At 38.5% G+C, this 19829-nt stretch overlaps 1 protein-coding gene across 4 annotated transcripts in view; it reads left to right on the plus strand.

The window, feature by feature from the left end:
• The window catches only part of LOC105385703, a 131142-nt gene that overhangs the window by 41043 nt on the left and 70270 nt on the right, over positions 1 to 19829 (plus strand). For all 4 annotated transcript variants that reach the window (XM_048627275.1, XM_048627278.1, XM_048627276.1 and 1 more), the window contains exon 4: positions 1209 to 1292. In XM_048627275.1, coding sequence (XP_048483232.1) covers positions 1209 to 1292 — 84 coding nt within the window. The remainder of the gene's footprint in view (positions 1 to 1208; positions 1293 to 19829) is intronic.

Consider the following 19829-nt stretch of genomic DNA (forward strand, 5'->3'; position numbering starts at 1 on the left):
TCAAGAGAAGATGACGACTTTTGATAATTTGTGTTTCAAGTATTTTCTTCTTATTATTTTTGCGTCTTTGTTTTTTTGGCATAGGCCAAAAAAACATAGTTCAATTAGTTCATAGTTCAAATTTCGATTCGCTGCGCTACTTTTAGCGCAGCGAATCGAAATTTATCAGTTAAAACATTCCGAAGTATGGTTTTGTCGGAGTTCAGCATTGTCCACACAAAATATTATCTTATAACAGCTTGTCGAAATTGAGTGTTTGAGCCGTGTGATTGAAATGAAGCACCGAACCTACATTCTGTGTAAAGTAAGTAGGTACCTACGTAGACTCCCAGATTGTTGGTTCTTAGTTCTCAGAACTCCACGGTTTGCCACAACGACGACGAACGGACGTTAACTTCATAAAAGACGGCTTTTCTATTGTTGCCATGATATTATAAAACTTGAACGGTTTCTTCTTATTTCCTGGATCCTGTTGCTTTTAGAATATTTGCTTTAGCTCCGGTGTCAAAGGAAATTGAAAATGTTTAACTTACATTTACAGTTTTTTATTATTACTTTTTCCGATTAGATTCTATTAGCGCATTTACTGGTTATTCCGACCTTAGCGCTATAAATGGAATAACTTAATGCAGTGGGTAATTTAAGGTAAATCATCGTCTGTTTATGGTCATTTCTATTTGAATCCTGCTAGTGGCTCGTCCTCTTTCCTTATCTGTACATTAATTCTAGTAATTGGTACGTACTGTAGGAAAAAGGATCAGAAAGAAAACATAAAATTAAGCTAGACTAGTAATTACCGCCACGCTATCTTTTCACGACTTTAGCGATAAACAAACCGCTTGAGTATATTCTTATTTCTTACTTAGTTGGACTTTAATAAAAACATAGCAGATAATAGTCTCTCCTAACGAAGCACCTGTTAATTTAGGAAAAGTTGTTATTCATGCTTATTTGACTTTTACCGCGATTTCAACGCTTAGGTACTAGCAGGATTTCACACAGTTCTGTTATGCTACTTATACTTAAGCCTAATGTACTTACTAGAAATAAAACTATTATTAAACATTTCGAACATAGCAAACACCTCCATAAAAACTCAAAAGCAAAACCTCGCAACTCCTCCAACCACCACCACCTACCCTCTATTAGAACGGAGGGCGTCCCACGTTCGCCTGTTCCTGTTGCTAACCCACACAATTGTTCCACAGTTCCGGAGCTGGGCGGCCTGGCGCGTCGCGCCGGGTGCTCCAGCGCCTTCTCCGCGCCCTCGCCATCTGCGCATCATGAACCAGGTACGTGGGTGTATTGTTACTAAGTGCTGAGCGAGCTTTGTGATGAAGAGCAGAGAGTATAAAGATACCAGCGAGAATGTTTGCAATTAGAAAGAATAATTGTTACCCTAATAATCATTTTCTGGTGTGTGCAGTTGTGCACTTGATTCCGTTGCATAGAAGGTTGTCAGATAATATTTAAGCAATGAAAATGCTGCTTATCTGTCCGACCTATAGAAGTGATATCAGATTAGACAGACTCTTAGGCAGTGGCAAGTTCGATCGCGTTCTTTGATAGTTTATACGAATCGGGAAAACGACACCTTCGATCGACACTTCGAGCAATACCTAAATCACATCGCGACTACTTAAATAATAATAATAATACTCCAGACTTTATTATTATAATCACCAGTTCTATATGCGTCGCCGAAACCGGCGCGCGGTGGATGCTCAAAGAAGCATAGAGTTCCGTGGCAACGCAACGTACCGTCGAGAGTTGGCGGCAACGTTGCAAGCAACGTTGGAAATCACTTCAGTTTCATGAAGTCGCTGAATTAACTACTTGGAAGGCAGCGCTACTCGCTACTTGCCGCCCCGTTTCTACTTTAATTAATGTTGTGAGGATTTAGAGTTTTATGTGCAGTTTTCAGCTTTTACTTAGTTAGCGTAAGATGTTTCAATTGAAATAGTGGAGATTTTTCACTTACGCTCCTAATGCTTTAAGTGGAAAGTTTTATCTGTCTAGTTTGGACGGTCGGTGGAGTGGATTAATTTCTTTTAGCACCATTCAAACATATGTATTACTAGTATAAATATAATATTCTGTCTAGCTAGAATGATTGTCTCTCAATAGTGTAGGTACCTTCAATCCTGTAGGTCACCAGAACAGTTCTAGTACAACAATACCTCTACAGTCTACACTACATCGTCCGTGGAGTAAACTCAATATGCAAAGCGGCTCTTGTCTAAAAATAAAGCGAAAAGTGCGAGACGCCGGCTGAATAAAAAATAGGCCGGGAAGCACCAGCCTATTATTAACGAGATATCCTTTTATTATGATCGAATTACTTTCGTATTTTCTGTGCGAAAGCCGGAAGCTTCCGTTATGTGGAGTGACTGGAGATTTAGAAGTTTTTCGTCGGAAAATAGAGGTGGTTAAGGATTAGAAGTCCTTTTACCTATGTTATATTATTACGCTTGGGCTCTCTTTCCAATAAATGTTAAGATAACTCATTATTACACTTAATATCCAGAATTGTGACTCTGCTAAATATTATAGAGTTTCATAGAATGTAAACACCACGACATTTGTGTTATAAATTAAACCTCTTTACCTACATATAGCTACACAACATATTTTAGGTACTTACACATTTCAATTGACATCAGAATTCAGAATAAAACAGATGAACAGATCATATCTATCTATTAACGGGTTATTAACAAAATTCATCAGGTGATGTGAAATGCATTTCAATTTGGATTATTGAACATAAAACATTTTCAATAATGTTATATCATACATATCATTGATATTTTCTCATTTAAGTAGGTGCTCAGGACGCGTAAAATCGCATATCACGAGCAGAAAGAAGCCGCACCCTGTTAATAATATAGTTATTTTCGTACATTTTACTGCATACTGTATTTTCATACTGATTGAATTCACTCGATATAATTTACTCACAATATCAAATTGCCGTGAACTGCAAAGCGATTCTGTTTTGATTTCATTTCGTAAATAAGCAAAGTATTTACATTTTGATGCGTTAATATTTTTAAAACTTGAGGTTTCTGTTCGTGAATTTAATTTTATTGTCATTTTATGCATCGTTAATATTCATGCTGTGAAATATCGGTATTGTATAGTAGTGCCTCACTAAAGACGATGGCTACATTATCTTCATAATTTAATCTCAATTCGCATATGCCCGCGACTGTAATTCTCGAAGGGGTAGTGAGAGGTCATTCATCTGAAATTATTTAACAACGAAATCATAAGAAAACTTGCTTAATTATAGCAGAAAAATAAAGTAGGTCGTTATATACTTAGTAGCTTTCCCAGCATAAATTTTATTCATGAACAACTACGATGGTCCTGACGTGACAATTCTAACAAAGAAAAGGCCGTAAGCGTTAACCGTATTGCTACAAATGTTTGCTCGTCGCGGTTCCACGAGGGTTACTCTAGCTTTTCAAAAAATGAACAAACGAGGGATGTTGGAGGTAGGCTGTTCTTACACTACCCTGCATCGCGCGGAGTATTGCGTGAATGTATAAACACGAGTAGATGCGTTTTCTGTATGTGTCTTCTGTACAAACGGAGATAACTTCGTTATTCGTAATGTAGAGTGACCCATTGCCGGCTCTGTGAATGCGAACAGTATAAATATTTGATACGGCGTCCGCAGCCGCCGCCGCTCTCGCGGTAAACCACAAATTTTACTTTATTATGGGTCGTGTTTCTGTTATTTTAGCACGTTTTTTCTACGCTTCTAAGGCTTCTAACTTCCAACAGTTTACAAACGGACTTACTTAAAACCATGCTCTTTAAATATTATGAAAATGTGATTACCACATCATTTATTTGCTTACACAATACATGATGAGTCTCCATGTTTTGTACAATGCATATTTTGTAATTGAAGGTAATCCCAATTTTTGCTTCGTCGTAGTTGAGTAAGTAAAAACTAAACACCAGTCTTGCTAACCACACCTAGTTCGTAATCTTCAGCATCACAAAATATGCATACAAAATAAAACGATTTCCCTTGTTGCGAACTATCTTTGTGTTTATTTAGTAGCTACACGCGGGTTTCTGAACGCTTCTTCTTTCAGGGAACAAAGGCGCGTGTTATTTCAGAACAATAAAGAGTTACAACAAAGAAACGTTATGCAATACACCGTGAGGTATTACTGCTTTAGTCACTTCATTTTAAAATTAATTTAAGACCTGTTTAGGGCTATTTTACTGTAAATGGTATTTATATTTTAAAAATATACTTTACGACTATCAAGGAAGTTTCTAGTCTATAGGAAAGAGCCCAGGACAGAAATGTCTGGAGAAGAACTGTGGAGTGCTATACTCGCTGAGTTGGAGGAATTATAAAAATAATCATTAATCATCATCATGATCACTCGTGCTTATCTAGACTTGCCTTGCCGCGGTGCCAAACATCTGCTATCTATCTTCTTAGTTATCGATTGATAGTCATATTCGATCGATTCTAATGCAGATCTGCTTCTCTATTAGACTCACATAAATATTTCTCTTAAGTAAACCATGGTAATATTTCATCTTTCTGGTAATTTCGAGCGACGGAAGTCGTAAGTACAACATCAATGTTCTGATAAGTGATTAAATTAGAAGTACAAAGAGCTATAATCGTTATCTGTGTCATTTAGGGGGCTGACCGACGCGATGACTCCCTCTCAACCAGCTGAGGGTAAAACATCACCAGTACGGTCTTCGCTATAAACACGATCCTATCTACCTTACCTTGTCAAAATATAAATTCAGTACGTCTAGTACGGGTTTGATATCTTGTCGAAAACTATAAAAGTTTACGTTTTCTCGCATTAATACTAACTTCCAGTTTCAATACTTTATCTATCGATAGCTGACAGTTACTATCATACGACTTTGACACATAAAAAGTTGCATTCAGTCAAAATCGTATGAAAGTAACTGTCAGCTATCGATAGGTAGAGTTATCGAAAGAGTGCAGTTGACAGAAGAAAACTTATTTTTGCGTTTACGTTCATTGCAAAACCCATTTTAAAGTCTCTCAAAACGTAAACGTAAGAAGACGCTGGACTGCAAGGTTTGTCTCCTCAGTGCCCCGCGCGCCGGTCCCTTGACCCAGTTTGAGGGGACGAGGAGGGTGGAAGGACTCCACGCAGACAAATTATGTATAAAGCTGCGACCACACTGGGCCGATCGTCTTTGCTAACAGCGGCCTGTTAGATTGCCGTGGAGCTTTAGGACAGTGTTATGGCGCTTGAACATTACGAATAGGCCAATGGCATTCGTTAAACGTACGGGAAATTTACAGTAATTGTGAGAAGATTTCACGGGTGCATGAAAAGGCAAAAGATAACTATCATTTCACCATGTCACAAACATAAAACTCTACGTATAGTTTTAGTGTTTTTCACTGACACGCTAGAAGAAGAAGTCCAGAGTACTTACCATTATAGTGATACTTAATTTAGAAATTCATTGTACTTCGGCTTAGTGTGTCAACACCCTGTAGGAGGCGACGGGAATATGCCATAGGCCATAACTCGCTAAACGTTGATTCGACTGCCGCTCGTAAAGGATTATAATTTATATAATACAGGGTGATGTCTCGCGCCATTTTCCTCGACTTTGGAGGTTAGGGCCTAATAGAAAAAGTTTGTTTGTGTTTTGTTTTTATGCTAAATTATTGCGTTTGCTTTGTTTCGGCCCCGTGAGACTCATTTAGGTTATTATATTATTTGCTGTGCGTGCTTCCAAAATTTAAACATTGCGTCAGCAATGGCGACTTGCTATTATTTGGTTGGGTATACTTATTTTCATATTGCCATTATAATTGCCGCTATATTAACTTCCAATGATACTACATAATACCTATATTATACAAGTAAAATACCAGCATATACTGAAGTGCCGGTAGACATACGTTCGATAGGGTGCGCTGCCCATGTGCCGGCGCGGCCGTAGTTAATTACTGCATGTTATGGCGAGCTGTCATCCACATTCGTCCATTTACCGGCACCATTACCTCTCCCGATGGCTCCGGGACCACGCTGTTGATGATACAGCTTTTATATTCCGAATAAAATATAGATGTTAAAAGTTTGGCTTGTGTCTGTATGTCGGCCTGTCACTGTGCCTCTGTACCTACACTATAAATATTTAGCCAATGGATTATACTCTAGTTTGGACAGACGGAGATTATAGATATGTAGACAAAATGTGATATAAAATAATATTATTATGTAGGTACCTATATGTATAAACAATTTATATCGGCGATACGGCTCGCGACCTATCACGTGAGTCCAAATGTAAGGAGAAAAGCGGGTGACTCGCTTCGCTTGCGAGACACCTAAGACTACCCCTGTAGGGGATTACAGTCGTGAGCAAAATATAAATGTATTTATTTTCTCGTGTACATATAAAAAATTACCTACAAAGCTAACTTATAAAGCAAACGTTTCCGAAACATCGTTTGATCGGGTGACGCGACAAAAATGCCGCAAAATATTTTCCACGCTCGCGACTGCTTTTTTGCTGTTGTATTGTGAATATTGTGTACATAGACCAACGCTGACTCGGTGAAAGATATAACTGAGATTTTTCACCACATCGCCGAACGTGTTGAAACATCGTATCTGTTGCGAATTATTTTTACACCTGTAGGTCCTTCACTCGTTGGAGATAAAGCTTTTTACTACTTCATAATTTTTACGGTGTTTTTTCTTTACAGGTATGTTGGGTTTATTAACCGCTGGCATCTTATTATAGTGGTAAGTCTTGTGAATTATAGATTGTCCATATGGTCCCAAAACAACTCAAAAAACTTTTCATGAAATCAGTCAACTTTGAGAGGGGTATGCAATTGTATTTCATATTTTTCTCTTTTTATGTTAGAATACCTAGTCACTTATTCCTTTAAAGCGCACTTTAACGCATAGTCACAACTTCAAAGAAGATATAACGTGGTAACTTTTCCATCTTCGCTCTAATCTCACCTTTTCACAAACCCAACTCTACAAGACTGACTTGTGTATAAAAGAAAATTACACATGCATGAAGCTATCTCTCAGTCTTTAAACATAAAGCTCGGATACACCGCACACAAGAATGGGGCTAGCAATATTGTCCTGACTAACTCATGCACAATTTTGTCTTTTGAAGAGGCAAATTATCTTTTTACACGCAGCGAGTCGGTCTTTTATGGCACACTCTGCGTATATTAGGGCCATATCTGTCATCTCGGCCGGGCATAATGGCCATCGTTTTATGTATTCTATATCTAGAATGGATTGTTAAGACATCCTTAGAGTTATTTCCTTAATTTGAAGCGGAATCACCTAGAATTTTACTAAGTGTGATAAAATCTAGTATTATATACGTTATAAATGTATACGTAGTAAATATTATGCTTACTAGTAACGAAATGTGTGGCTCTCTACAGCATGGTACATATACATGCCGAATAGTATTTTTATTTGGTAGTTCTGATTTTTTTTATTTCTAACTAAGTTTGTATTAGAGTATAGTATATTTTTACATAAAGGTAAAATCAAAATTCAATGAGCAGTTAGCAAACAACAAACAGTACCTAAGTATTGCAATGTCGATGACGATGAACTCAATACGTTGGCGTTTGTTATTCGTTCCTGTACTCTATGCTCTATGAGTCTATACTGACAACGTCCCTCCCAGCTACCATTCGCGTCGTCGCCACGGTCTATGCTCGTTGTTTTAGTCACACGGAAGTCGTCGGAGTATTTCAGCACGTGTCGAAAACTAGATAAAAATTGTGAATAAAAACATCAGAACTGAATTCGAGGCAAAGATTGTAATCCTTGACCTGTTGGCCTAAATTCAATTCAATTCAATTTTGTTTACAAACTAAAGTAAGTATTATGAACTCAGATGAGAAATGAATACTTATCTCACAAACCCGAAGTGGAGGATAATCTCAGAAAGTGTTATCTTCCTACGACTTACTTGATTAAGTAAAATTAAAATTCTTACTTAAAACAAAATAGTTAAGTAATTCTAGCGACCGCATCGCCTGAAAGCTGCAATACAGGCAAGGCCTCGTGCAACACAAACTAGTCCTCTAAGCAGGACTCATATTCGGCGGGAGGGCGGCGACTGAAGGAAGCACTTTCTAGAAGCATTTCCCGCCGCCCGGCGCGCATGCCCCGGGCGCCGGGCGCCTCCGCCGGTCCAGCACGCGGCACCGGCAGTGCGCTGCGCCCGCCGCCGCCGGCAGTCGCGCCATGCTGGACACCGCGCCCCGCCCGCCCCGCCGCCCCGCGCCGCCCGCCGTCACTGCGTCATCGCAGGATGCGCAAAATGGTACTATTCATGTTTGTATGACGCTAGAACAGTAAGTACGAAGGACAAAAGAAACGGATGTTTTTGTTTTGATAGCTGAGCGCTGCGGCTAGGTTGACCTTTTGTGACCCTCGGCTTTTGAGTAATCCATTAATGGGATTCCGAGAGTAGCTGCTTAATGTGTCGATTACGAGGATTCTGGTGGTTTACGAAAAATCTGACTTTGTTAATAAGTCGGCTGAAGACGCCTGGTACTGAGCTAACGTTGAAGGATCGCGTGCCGTAAATCTTTCATTATTTCATCACTTCTAGCTACTTGTTGCATCGTATTTAGTAACATCTATTTTTAAAATAACTACCTTGAGTTGAGACTTTCATTTTCTATGAAATTATGTTACCTACTATATTATGCTACATACAAAGTTCAATTATAATAATTGGAAGTAAAGTCAAGGCTTTTCAGAATTCATAGCAATTTGACCTACCTTCACAACCAAAGCTTCAACCATTGGCCGTTATAAGATCAGAAAATTTCATTTTCTTCGCTTTCCTTCTTAAAAAGCATGTTTTCAGGCTTTCACCGACTTTTGTCGACAGCCTACGATCGCATATTAAACATTATATAGGCAGGACATACGTAGAAGTTTACAAAACTTTAATTCAAAATAACAAATAGGTACTTAATCAGCTTTATCGTGTATAGGTACTATTAGGTACTGTGCGTCACAATTCATACATTTTATTAAATTAAGTACCTATATTATTAGCCTCTAGTATTACTGAATGAAACAGAAAGCTTAGACAAAGCAAATTTCACAAATATTGAAAAAAAACCACTCAATTTCGGTCTCAGTGAAACAGGCGGAGGGTCACAGAGGTCGCCGCGACCTCCAGCCGTCTCGCACTTTGTTTACAGACTTACCAAATTACCCGCCTATTGCTCCTTACCCACCTGTCATAAGGTCCACATTCACTTGCGGGTAAACACAGGTATTGTGCTCAAGTTTTTGATGATATATTGACAAGGACGCTACGTGTTAAGTGCCCGGAATCTGTGCGTCTGATGGTAATAAGGAAAGTTTATCTTTGAGCCGCCGTCAGCGGGAATTCTTAGAATGAATCGGGCAAGGGCGTGTGTCACGCACATAAATAGAGTTCTCATTGTCTATTTTTACATTCAATAAAAATCATATGGTGTAGATGACAAACACTTGAGGTATATAATGTAGACTAGGATTTACCTCCATGGTAAAAAGATGGGCAGTCGCTAAGGGGCAGGTGATACCTACACGATTAGGGGAGACTTCTTTCGTGCACCAAAATAAAATAATCATTAGCTCGAATAAGCGAATGCTTACAACGGACAAGAAAGGGTGAAAATGGGAAAAAATGCATTCATACAAAACTAACATAAACCTATAACTTACAAACCTATAGCAGATAGCTATGCCGACATACGCTTTCTATCCGACAACACCTTTGTGTGCGGAACCTTAAAAATGGTTTTCAACTTACTGATTTCCATTACAATTGAACGTCGTCGGATTTTGCTCCTTAGAACTGAAACTTTCCTGAAGATTTGACTTAATGAGGTTTTAGTTACAGAGAGTTTAATTCAATCTTTGAAATTGATGTGATTATTATACAAATTTAGTTCATTGAATTTTGAGATATTTATGACCATTTCCCAAATATTTATAAATACTACCATGTGAGTACAGAGTCGCAGAAAAGTATGTAGGTATACATAATACATACATAGGCCACCCAAGGAGCAAAAAGTATTTGGGCTTCCTTGAGCGGCCTAGTAGATAGTAATGTTAGCTCTAACAGTCACTAACATGATAAAAAATAGTTACCTACATATTTAACTTATTACATCGTCTTACCTAAGTGCTATTATATATTTAAGTAACACTGGAAACTGAGCGCTAAGGGGTGGTAATCTGTTGACCTAGAAACAGTTTTAATACAGTTCCTGTAAATAGGACAGTTCCGATAGAAGTTCAGCAGGAATACCGGCCGCGGTATTACCAGTTTACGAGCATTTTATTTCTGTTTGCATAAACTACTTAAACATTTTTTCATAGCATTGGTCGAGCTTACGGGGTACGCTAGCATTTGTATGATTTTTATAAGTTCATGATTACGTTTTTTTTTTTGTTTACGTAAATATAATATTCATAGATTTAAATCTATACAGGCTTATGCGTAGGTAAATGCTGTTATTTTTTATTAGTAAGTTTTCTATGTCCATAACAATACCTATAAGGTAGCAGGTAGCAGATTCTCATCCGAATTATGAATCAGGTATGATACGGGTTTTTTCGACCAGCTCTATTTGAAATATTAGCTTCTCTTCAATTTAAAATGTACCCTTAAAGGAATTCCAAGATACTAAGTGCATATTCGCTTATAGTTCGCTTATAAATAAATACATCATAATTTATCATAATCACTATACCTAATTGTGCATAGCCAGGTAAACGTTACAACCGGCCATTACAATACTTTCACTATTAGGCGCAAGCACATTATTAAATGACAAGAAACTAATATTTGGGTTTTTGTGTATCAATGTTATTTCAACCCATTAACCACGATATTATATTCAGTTGGTGTAATTAAGCAATTGTGAGCTAAATTGGAGGTAAACATGAACGGAAGTTCCCTATCGCCCCTTCATTAAATAACAATAACTACATAACTAGTTTATGCAATTATTTTAAGATAAATAAGTAATATAATAATAGTAATAATCTAGTTAATTACTTGTAAATGGTCTAACCCTATATGCTTTTATATTATGTGATGCACGAACGGAGCTTAACGTTTCATCTATATTCCAAAATACGTCTGTCGTACACTGCCTGCAGCCGCTACATGGGTTCGTTATCGACGTTGATAAACTCGTTTAATTATTTTATATGTTCTACTAATAGCAGCGCCGTATTTATGGTGAATCGCGATATAGTGACGTTTATCTTCACGATAACGAACCCGTGTAGCGGTAGCTGGGTAGTCAACGAATGTCGCTTGTATGTCTGGCCATTCCATTCACCACGGTGGCAAAACCTACTCTAGTCTTGTGTTTGTCACTGACACGATAAGAAGATTTGCTTTTATAGTTATACCCATTTTTGTCCTAACAGTAAGTCAAACCCTGGACTGGCTCAGTCGTAACAAAAAACCGTAATAAAAAATAGCGCCAGCATCGCGCCATCTGTCGGAACTATTGAGTAAACAAAAACAGCCTTTGTGAATAAAGTTGCCTGTGCATCTGAACAACTTTGTTTCAATGAAATTTCGTGAATATTTTTATTCGCAGTTTACGAACGCCGGTAGTTTCGTGTTTACATTGTAACTTACACCGGAGCTTACTCGCTGTAATAGTCAAGGCAGGCGAGCAAGTCTGTTGATAGAAAACGTAAGTTAAGTCGAAAGGAGATGTCTTAGTGACCGTTCTGAATTACTTTTGCTTTACGGATTTGATAATTATAGGTTTTTAGTTTTAGAAAAAAATACTACTATTTGTTAACGTGATTTCAAAAGTCGTAGAAAAAATACATTGAACAGAATAACGTGCTGAGTTACCCACTTTCAGCTAACCACACAACTTTTGCGACAAATAGTATGAAAAACAATGCATTCAAACTTACATTTGAATACATTAGGGTACTTTACAATAAAAAGTACAAAAGTTAATTTGTGTATTTCTTAACAAGACTGTACTGAATACTGAAAAGTTTTTCCAAGGTTGTTTGAAATGGTTTCAGGATAAACTTTACTCTTGGCAAGTTAGATTAAAAGCATTAGTAAAGCTTCATGGGTTATTTTGTTTTCACAGAGTGTGTGTACCTATGGCTTTACAATTTAGTGCTAACGAAACACATCCCCAATTGTCTATGAAACAAAATGTTGTTAGCTCACTTTAACAAGGCAAATTTAAATCTGAATTTATAAAGTTATCCCTTTAAAATAATTCTTATAAGTGCACAGTACTATTACGGTTTCTTTTAAAGTTAAATACACTAGATTAAAACAATTATAGTGACCTAAAACCCATTGCTTAGTAATTAGATAAAGATAAAGATAAGATAAAGATAAAAATTATTTATTCGGTGACCAGCACTTAATAATTTCCATGTGCTTTCAGGCAGCTAGCAATTACCTCTTGTAGTTACATATTGCTGCACAACATTTCCACTCTGAATACACATAATTGCAGCGATCGAATCACCCCTTCCAACACCAAGTATTAAAATGTCAAAGAGCTACATGAAAGTGCGCATCGCAGTGTAGGCGTTTGATTGGCTGGCGTGGGCGGCGCGCCCTCGCGAGCGTGGGCGCCGCCCTAGCAAACACTTGTGTTGGCGACAGTATCTGCGCATTTTCCATACGTAAACAAACACTAATAGGGTTTAAAAGGTTAAAAATAAATCGAAATAACACTTTAGTATTGTAAAGTTGAATAAATATACATACTCGTGTGCAATATAGTTAAGTAGATATCGTAAAATGCGACTGTGAATGAATATATAATGGACTTGAGTTATGAACGGGGAAGTGAAGAAAGTAGTGCCAAGAGCAACGCAAGCGGAAAATTTGAAATAAATTGTCTCTCTCTGCACCATAAGACTAGGGGCAGTTCTTTTGTATAAGTACTATCATAAATAATATATTAAGTATATGGAGTACGTACAAATTAATGCTTCCAACTTCAGAACTATCAAGTTGTTTAGACCAAACTGTACAAACATGATACAAACATTGTATTGAAATAGTTTGAAATCCTGTTGAATCAACACAAAGTTCAAAATATCAGAGTTCCAAATCGCAGGGTTAATTATTTTTAATACACAAAGTTACGTAATCAAAACCAGAGAGTGTAAATGCATAGAGATTGGCACGGAGTGTGGGTATTGTAGGTAGTACACTGTGCCTTGTTACGCGTAACAAACTTTAGCGTAATCGTAGTAGGCAACTAAACTACCTTTTCAAGCCTATTTTATACGCCGTTTATCACAAAAAAACGGCTAGTTTATATTAATATCACAACAAATTAGGCTCGACACATAATGATTAATAAATAGCTTTTCTTTGTGAGCTTCGCATCGCCTTTAAAGAGTGTTCCGTGGCAAGGACGGGATAAAAATTATTAAAAATAAGCTTTTATTTTTAACATTTTTTAAAATATTTAGCACTGTGTTATACACATTACAAAAAAACCCTCAAAACCAATAATTTTGGTGTATTTGTGAGTTAAAGATGACAGTTTCAAAAAGTATTAGACTAAAATTTTTATTCAACAATCTGAGCTTAATTTACATTAATTAAGTAGGTGTTGCCAGCACAATAAAGTGTACATGCCGGTCGCTGCGATGAAGCTCACGTTTCGTTACGTGGATCGAGGCACTGTCCACAAACGAATGCCATTGTCAGCGATGCACAACTAGCGCCATTGTTTCAGGAGCGTATTTGTTATGCATCTCATACCGTCCGTGCATGTCCTCGGAATATGCGAAAGCTTTTAGAGGCGCCACTGGGCAACTCGGCATCCGGAATTCATATTCAGTGCTGTTCATAATTGAAATTTTGTATGTACCTGTGTTTGTTGTTTAGTTCTGGAACTCCTGGTAGAGCCATTAAATTAGACTCAATTTGTACGTTACTACTTAAAACATATAAATCATGTTTTTTTTCATCATGTACAGTATCATAATATGATAAACGTAACGCTAAACCATGCTATACCTAAACCATGTACGTATTTGAGTTCAAATGTTGAAAATAGATAAATTGAATTCGTAGTTGTAACTTGTAACACATTCAACTTCAGTAGGTCATTAATTAATTCAATTCGGTGCCAATGGTATGAATAGCTAACAATATAGTCCTGAAGACTGCTTTTGTAACTAAATAAATTATTCATCATAACAGTGCTCCTGTGTATTTCGCACACACTTGGGCACTATAATCCAGTCCCGCCCCGATGGCTGATCTCAAACGAGAATGGCAACCGTGGTCGAAATTCGACTAGGAGGACATTATTATAATACTATCAATACCATACCATAATACTCAACTCATCAGACAACATGCCCGACTCCTGTATCCTGTAGTACGCAATATGCCCGTCAGTACACACGCGTGGTCAATCTGTATCAGATTATTTGATTAGCCGCTCGCAGCCGCTCTGCGCCGCGGCCGCGCGATACATAATTCAACGGCTCATTTGTCTCATACAATCACTCCGTAGCTTTATTTATTGACTGTTTACGGAAATTGCAAAGGATGTGTCGTTTACGATAAGGAATTATTGCGATTACGAGGGTAAATGTGTCTTGGGCATAAGATTCTTCGCCTTCTATTAAGTAAGTTTAAGAATAAGTATCTAATATATTTTTTTTGCTAAATTACTTAATACGATAGATTTGTAGGTGTGAAGTCTAAATTATTCTAACCCCCAAATTCATAGAGCTTTTTGACACTTTACAATAGGCTTAAAATTGACATTGTGATATACGAATTTCAACTTTTTGTTTGACGTAAAGAGTCGAAACTCGTGTGTTTCGAAGTAAATTTTAACCTTGTTGTAAATTTACAATTAAATATTTAAACAATATTTTTCAATGTAAAGCAATCGCAATATTTTTTTTACTCTAGTCGCTCCTGCTGTTTGAAGCCGACCCGTTAAATGACGCAAATAATTTAACAAGCTGGCATCGTTGACAAAAAACGTGAACATTTTCCGTTCGCTAAATATCCGAAAGGAAATTTTAACAACATTTATCCGGTAAAAAACTGTTTTGCGAATGCTACAACACTAATCAAATAACAATAACTACCTACTATCCTATGAATTACTAAGCTTTTATACTCGTACCTATGGAGTAGAATGTAAATAGAGCACATTATCGTATAATAGTTGTGTATCAAACTGGGCCCGCCGCCGCCGCGGGGGGTCGATCCTCTGCCAACTTGTCACACTCATTGAAATTATAATGACATGAATGAGTCGTAATGTGGGTGTATTGTTTATTCTAAACTGTTTACGCGTTTTATTAATATTTATTATGTTAGTTTTTGCGGATCCGTAGATTGGTATTTAATTGGTGATGTATTATTATATCTGATTATGTTAGTGTTGCCTCTACGTCATCATCGTTTCATAAAAAAAAATTATAGGTAAATAAAAAAAATCTAAACTATATTCATGTAGTATTAACCTGAACATAGCGGTAATTTTAATAAAATAATTGTCATAATTTTATAGGCTATATTAGGTCTTTAAGGGGCTATAAAATAAATCATAACAGCCTCCTGTATCGTTTCAAAGTGGCTCTGAATTATTCGTTTGAAAATATCAAACTCCAATTTCGGAATCAGCCGCTCAGCAGTCGGCAGCGAGTGACATAAAATCAAATCCCGAGCACATTTCCCGCTAAACACTGCATCGGGCGGGAATCGCGAATCGGCGAAACTCGCGAATTGGTCGAACGAAGTTTCGCAGGTTATTTCCGAGAATAGGCCCCCGCGCACCGCGTACCCCAGTTTCTGGGTCAATCTGGCCGTCAGTAATTTATTTGGAGAGAGCGACCTGAACTCGATACCCCAAAACGAAGCACGATACTCTGTGTACTTGTTCCACCTCCGCCATTACACGGCGACAAATATTTTCGGCTATGTGCTCCGTGTAACCTGGTTTACAAGTTCATTTCCTGAACTATTCACTTTGATGTGGCTTTCGCCAACAATTTGATTTGGAAAGGTCTGTTTACAAACTCAATCCTAAGTCCACTTAATCCGAACCAGCTGAACTCTTGAGGTGCAAAGTTACTGTAAGAACAGTCCGGTTCTTGGAATAAACTTTGTGATATTGTAGCTGACCTATTCATTGGTCAACATTTTATCTATCATCCTCAGCCAATAATATATTACCTACTGCTGGATTTAGGGCTTTCCCAAAAGCATAACAACTATTTATCGTGAGTTCCTCAGTCTTTCTCTTCAGTCTCTTCCTACCTAATCTATCTTACCTCAAGGATATATTTTTCTGTAAATAGATAGACAGTTTTGGAGATTAATACAAGCTATACTATTTGGCTAATCAGTTTAGCGGCAGTCGCTGACTTTCCAGGGTGTGCCGGACATATAGGTATGTTTAAAAGTACTTTTAAGGTACAGTGGAAGTGATACTTACTCGAGGAGGCCCTTGTATTACTGAACTAAAGCTAGAAGGTAAATATTGCAAGGCTTGCCTAGTGCCTGTGTTGCGTAGCTTACGCACCGCTGATCGCCGCTGTCGTGCGGATAACATCTCCGTCTCTCAGGCATCTCTCAATTACCGAGTACTCTGCTGTCACAACTCCACGTAATGAATGCCTCATAAAGTTTATAATCCTTCGGTCTACTTGCACGAGCTTATAGCCGCCCCAACTTTAAGCCACTTCGTGTGAAATGAACACTAACAGCTAAATGGCTGACTGGCCGGAATTAGCACGAATTTATAATGCTACTAGATCTGCATTTCAGCTGAAAGCTGCTTTTTCGGTATTTAACACAGAAATGTAATTATGTATACTTTCTTGTGTTGTGTTTAGGTATGTGTACTGATAATAATGATTCATTATCATTTATCATAGCACATCCATCGTGAATGTTATCCTGCAACTGTAGCATGTGTAATTACTGGCGGTAATCAATATGCCGGGTTATAGGCAATTATGCGCATCCAGGCGTGCTTAGTCAAGTTCAGATCCGGTGCGGGGATAATAGATTATTAACTTGCTACAAACTTAACCACAGATAATAACTAGTCGCCTCAAACTCCCGAGAATTAAAACAATGCGCCACTTTTCTCAAAGAAAAGCCAACAATTACGTCGAAAGGAGAACACTTAACAATTTCCTTTTGCACGTTTCAGTGTTCTATTGACTTTTAAAACAAAACCAAGCCGAGGATTTATTTAAGATCTCGCGCGGCCGGCCCGAGCCAACAAAAAATACACCGCGGGTTACCCCATTACATGGATGACTTTGTATTTAAATTTAACCATTTTTGTGAGCCCAATAAGGGTCAAAGAGTTAAAATAGACCGTGAGAATAGACAAACAGTTGTTATTCTGTTCCGAGTACTGATAACACAAAAAGTGTGCTTTCGGTTGATCGGAAATCGCAACAAATACCTACGAGTTATTTCTATTTAATACGTAAATAATGGGGACTAAGTGTGGAGCATGTGATGGTGAAATATTTGATCTTTTATTTATGGAGTGTACAACTAATAACTGTCACAAGGTGTTTCACGTGAAGTGCCTCGGTAAATCGGTGGAGTCCTTTGAAGCACTGACTGAGGAGAGCAAACTTCAATGGATCTGCCCGGAGTGCACAAGGATGATTCCAAAGCAGGACAACACAAATACACCCATCCGCGGAGGAACAATCATGGATAAGACATTCACACCAACGAACTTCGTGAGTACGGAACGGGGCAGTCGCGGAAAAATACTTATTAGCAAGGTGAATACTAGGCGAGGGGCGGGTGCGAGCACTGCAGCAGACTACATGGAGGTAAAGGAGAACTCACCCTCTCCGGAAAGCGAAAGCATAGCTGTAGTATTGTCCGCTATACAGCAGGAGTTACATACAATTAGAATCCAGAATGAAAGTATTCTACCACTAAAGCAGGAGGTTGAAAGATTAAGTAAGGTAGTTGAAAATATGTCGGAAGCAATCGTTGATTTAAAGCGGATAATACTAGAAAAGAACAACCATATTTTATCACTGGAAGAACGCACTTTACACCGTTCAGAACATAATATTTCGTCGAAGTCATATTCATCCGTGACTGCGAAAAGGACCGCACCGCAGCAAAGCGTCACACGTCCGTCTGATCCAAGCGGTACTCAGCGACTGAGCGCGGGCGCACAGCAGCGGTCACTCGATGAGAGGCAAACAGCACTCCCACCTTCGTCGCCGCAGAGCAAGCGGGATAGCGCTAGTGCCCCCGCACGGAACATGTCTTCGGATGGAGCCAGGAAACTAGCGATAGTGTCGACATTGGAATCAGGGGAAATTACTACCCCTGCTAATAGGAATACGGAAAATGAGTGGAAGGTGGTCCAGAGTAGAAAGAAAAAAGAACTGTTTACGGAAGTTATGAAGGGTGGTAATAATAAAGACGTACCACTTAAAGGAATAGAAAGGAAAAAACACTTGCATATTTGGCGATTGCGAAAGAATACATGCGAGAAAGATATTTTGGATCATGTGGCAGGTGTATGCGGATCACAAAATGAAATAAAGGTCGAGAAGCTAAAAACAAAAACGGAGAGAGACTACGCATCATTTATAGTGGGAGTCCCGGAAAGTATGTATGACAAGATCTGTCAGCCGGAAGTATGGCCAGTAAACGTAGAATTCAGTGAGTGGATTTGGTTTCGTAAAAGATACCCAATTCCCACTAGCGACTCAGAGAAAGCAAATTGAGATTACATACCAAAATGTGAGAGGACTACGGACTAAGTTAGATAGGTTCATGCAAAATTTACAAACTGCGGATTCTGATTTATATGCAGTTACAGAAACTGGTTGCAATGATTCTATTGGAGATGCGGAGATAGTCCCACCCGGGTATAAAATAATTCGTTGCGATAGAACGGACGGACGAAAGCACGGAGGAGCGTTTCTCGTGGCCACACCCCGATACGATCTACGCGCAGTATCGATACCCGGCGATGTCAATATCAACGACCGAGTGTTTGAACTGGTGTGCGCTACTGTCCACCTAAACTATAAATGTTTGTTTTTGGTATGCGTAGTGTATATTCCACCGAATAGTTGTGAAACGGAATATATGTTGCTATTTCGTATAATCGAACAATTGTGTAATAGATATAAGCATATTATAGGAATAGGTGACTTTAATTTGTACTCTAGTCCGGTCAATGTACGTAATTATTACGAGTACTTTGTAAGTTACTGCGAATTCGTCCAGAGTAACAGTGTAACAAATTGCAATGATCACCTGCTGGATCTCGTGTTGAGTTCGGGTGAGCTGGGGTCACAGGTGAGCGTGCGGGCCGGCGAGCCGCTGGTCCCGGTCGACCCGCAGCACCCGCCGCTCGAGGTGACGGTGCTCGCCCCCGGGCCCGCCCCCGCTGCCCCCGCCGCCCCCGCCGCCACCGCCGTCGCTGCCACTAACGATCCCGTACCAACACACAGGGGTTGGAACTTTAATAAGGCTAACTACCCTTTACTATATTCCACGGTAGCTTCGATTGATTGGTCTCCATTGTATGAATTGGATAATATCGAATTGGCATTAAATTATTTTTACGATACTATTTACAAAATTTTCGATGACTGTGTTCCCAAAAAAAATCGGAAGCGTGTAAACTCGAGATACAATTACCCCGAGTGGTACACGCCAGATATAATCCGAAACATTCGAATTAAAGCAAAGCTGCATAAACGTTACAAAGAATCCAA

This window comes from Plutella xylostella, chromosome 18, assembly GCF_932276165.1.
Source record: "Plutella xylostella chromosome 18, ilPluXylo3.1, whole genome shotgun sequence".
Taxonomy (NCBI): Eukaryota; Metazoa; Arthropoda; class Insecta; order Lepidoptera; family Plutellidae; genus Plutella; species Plutella xylostella.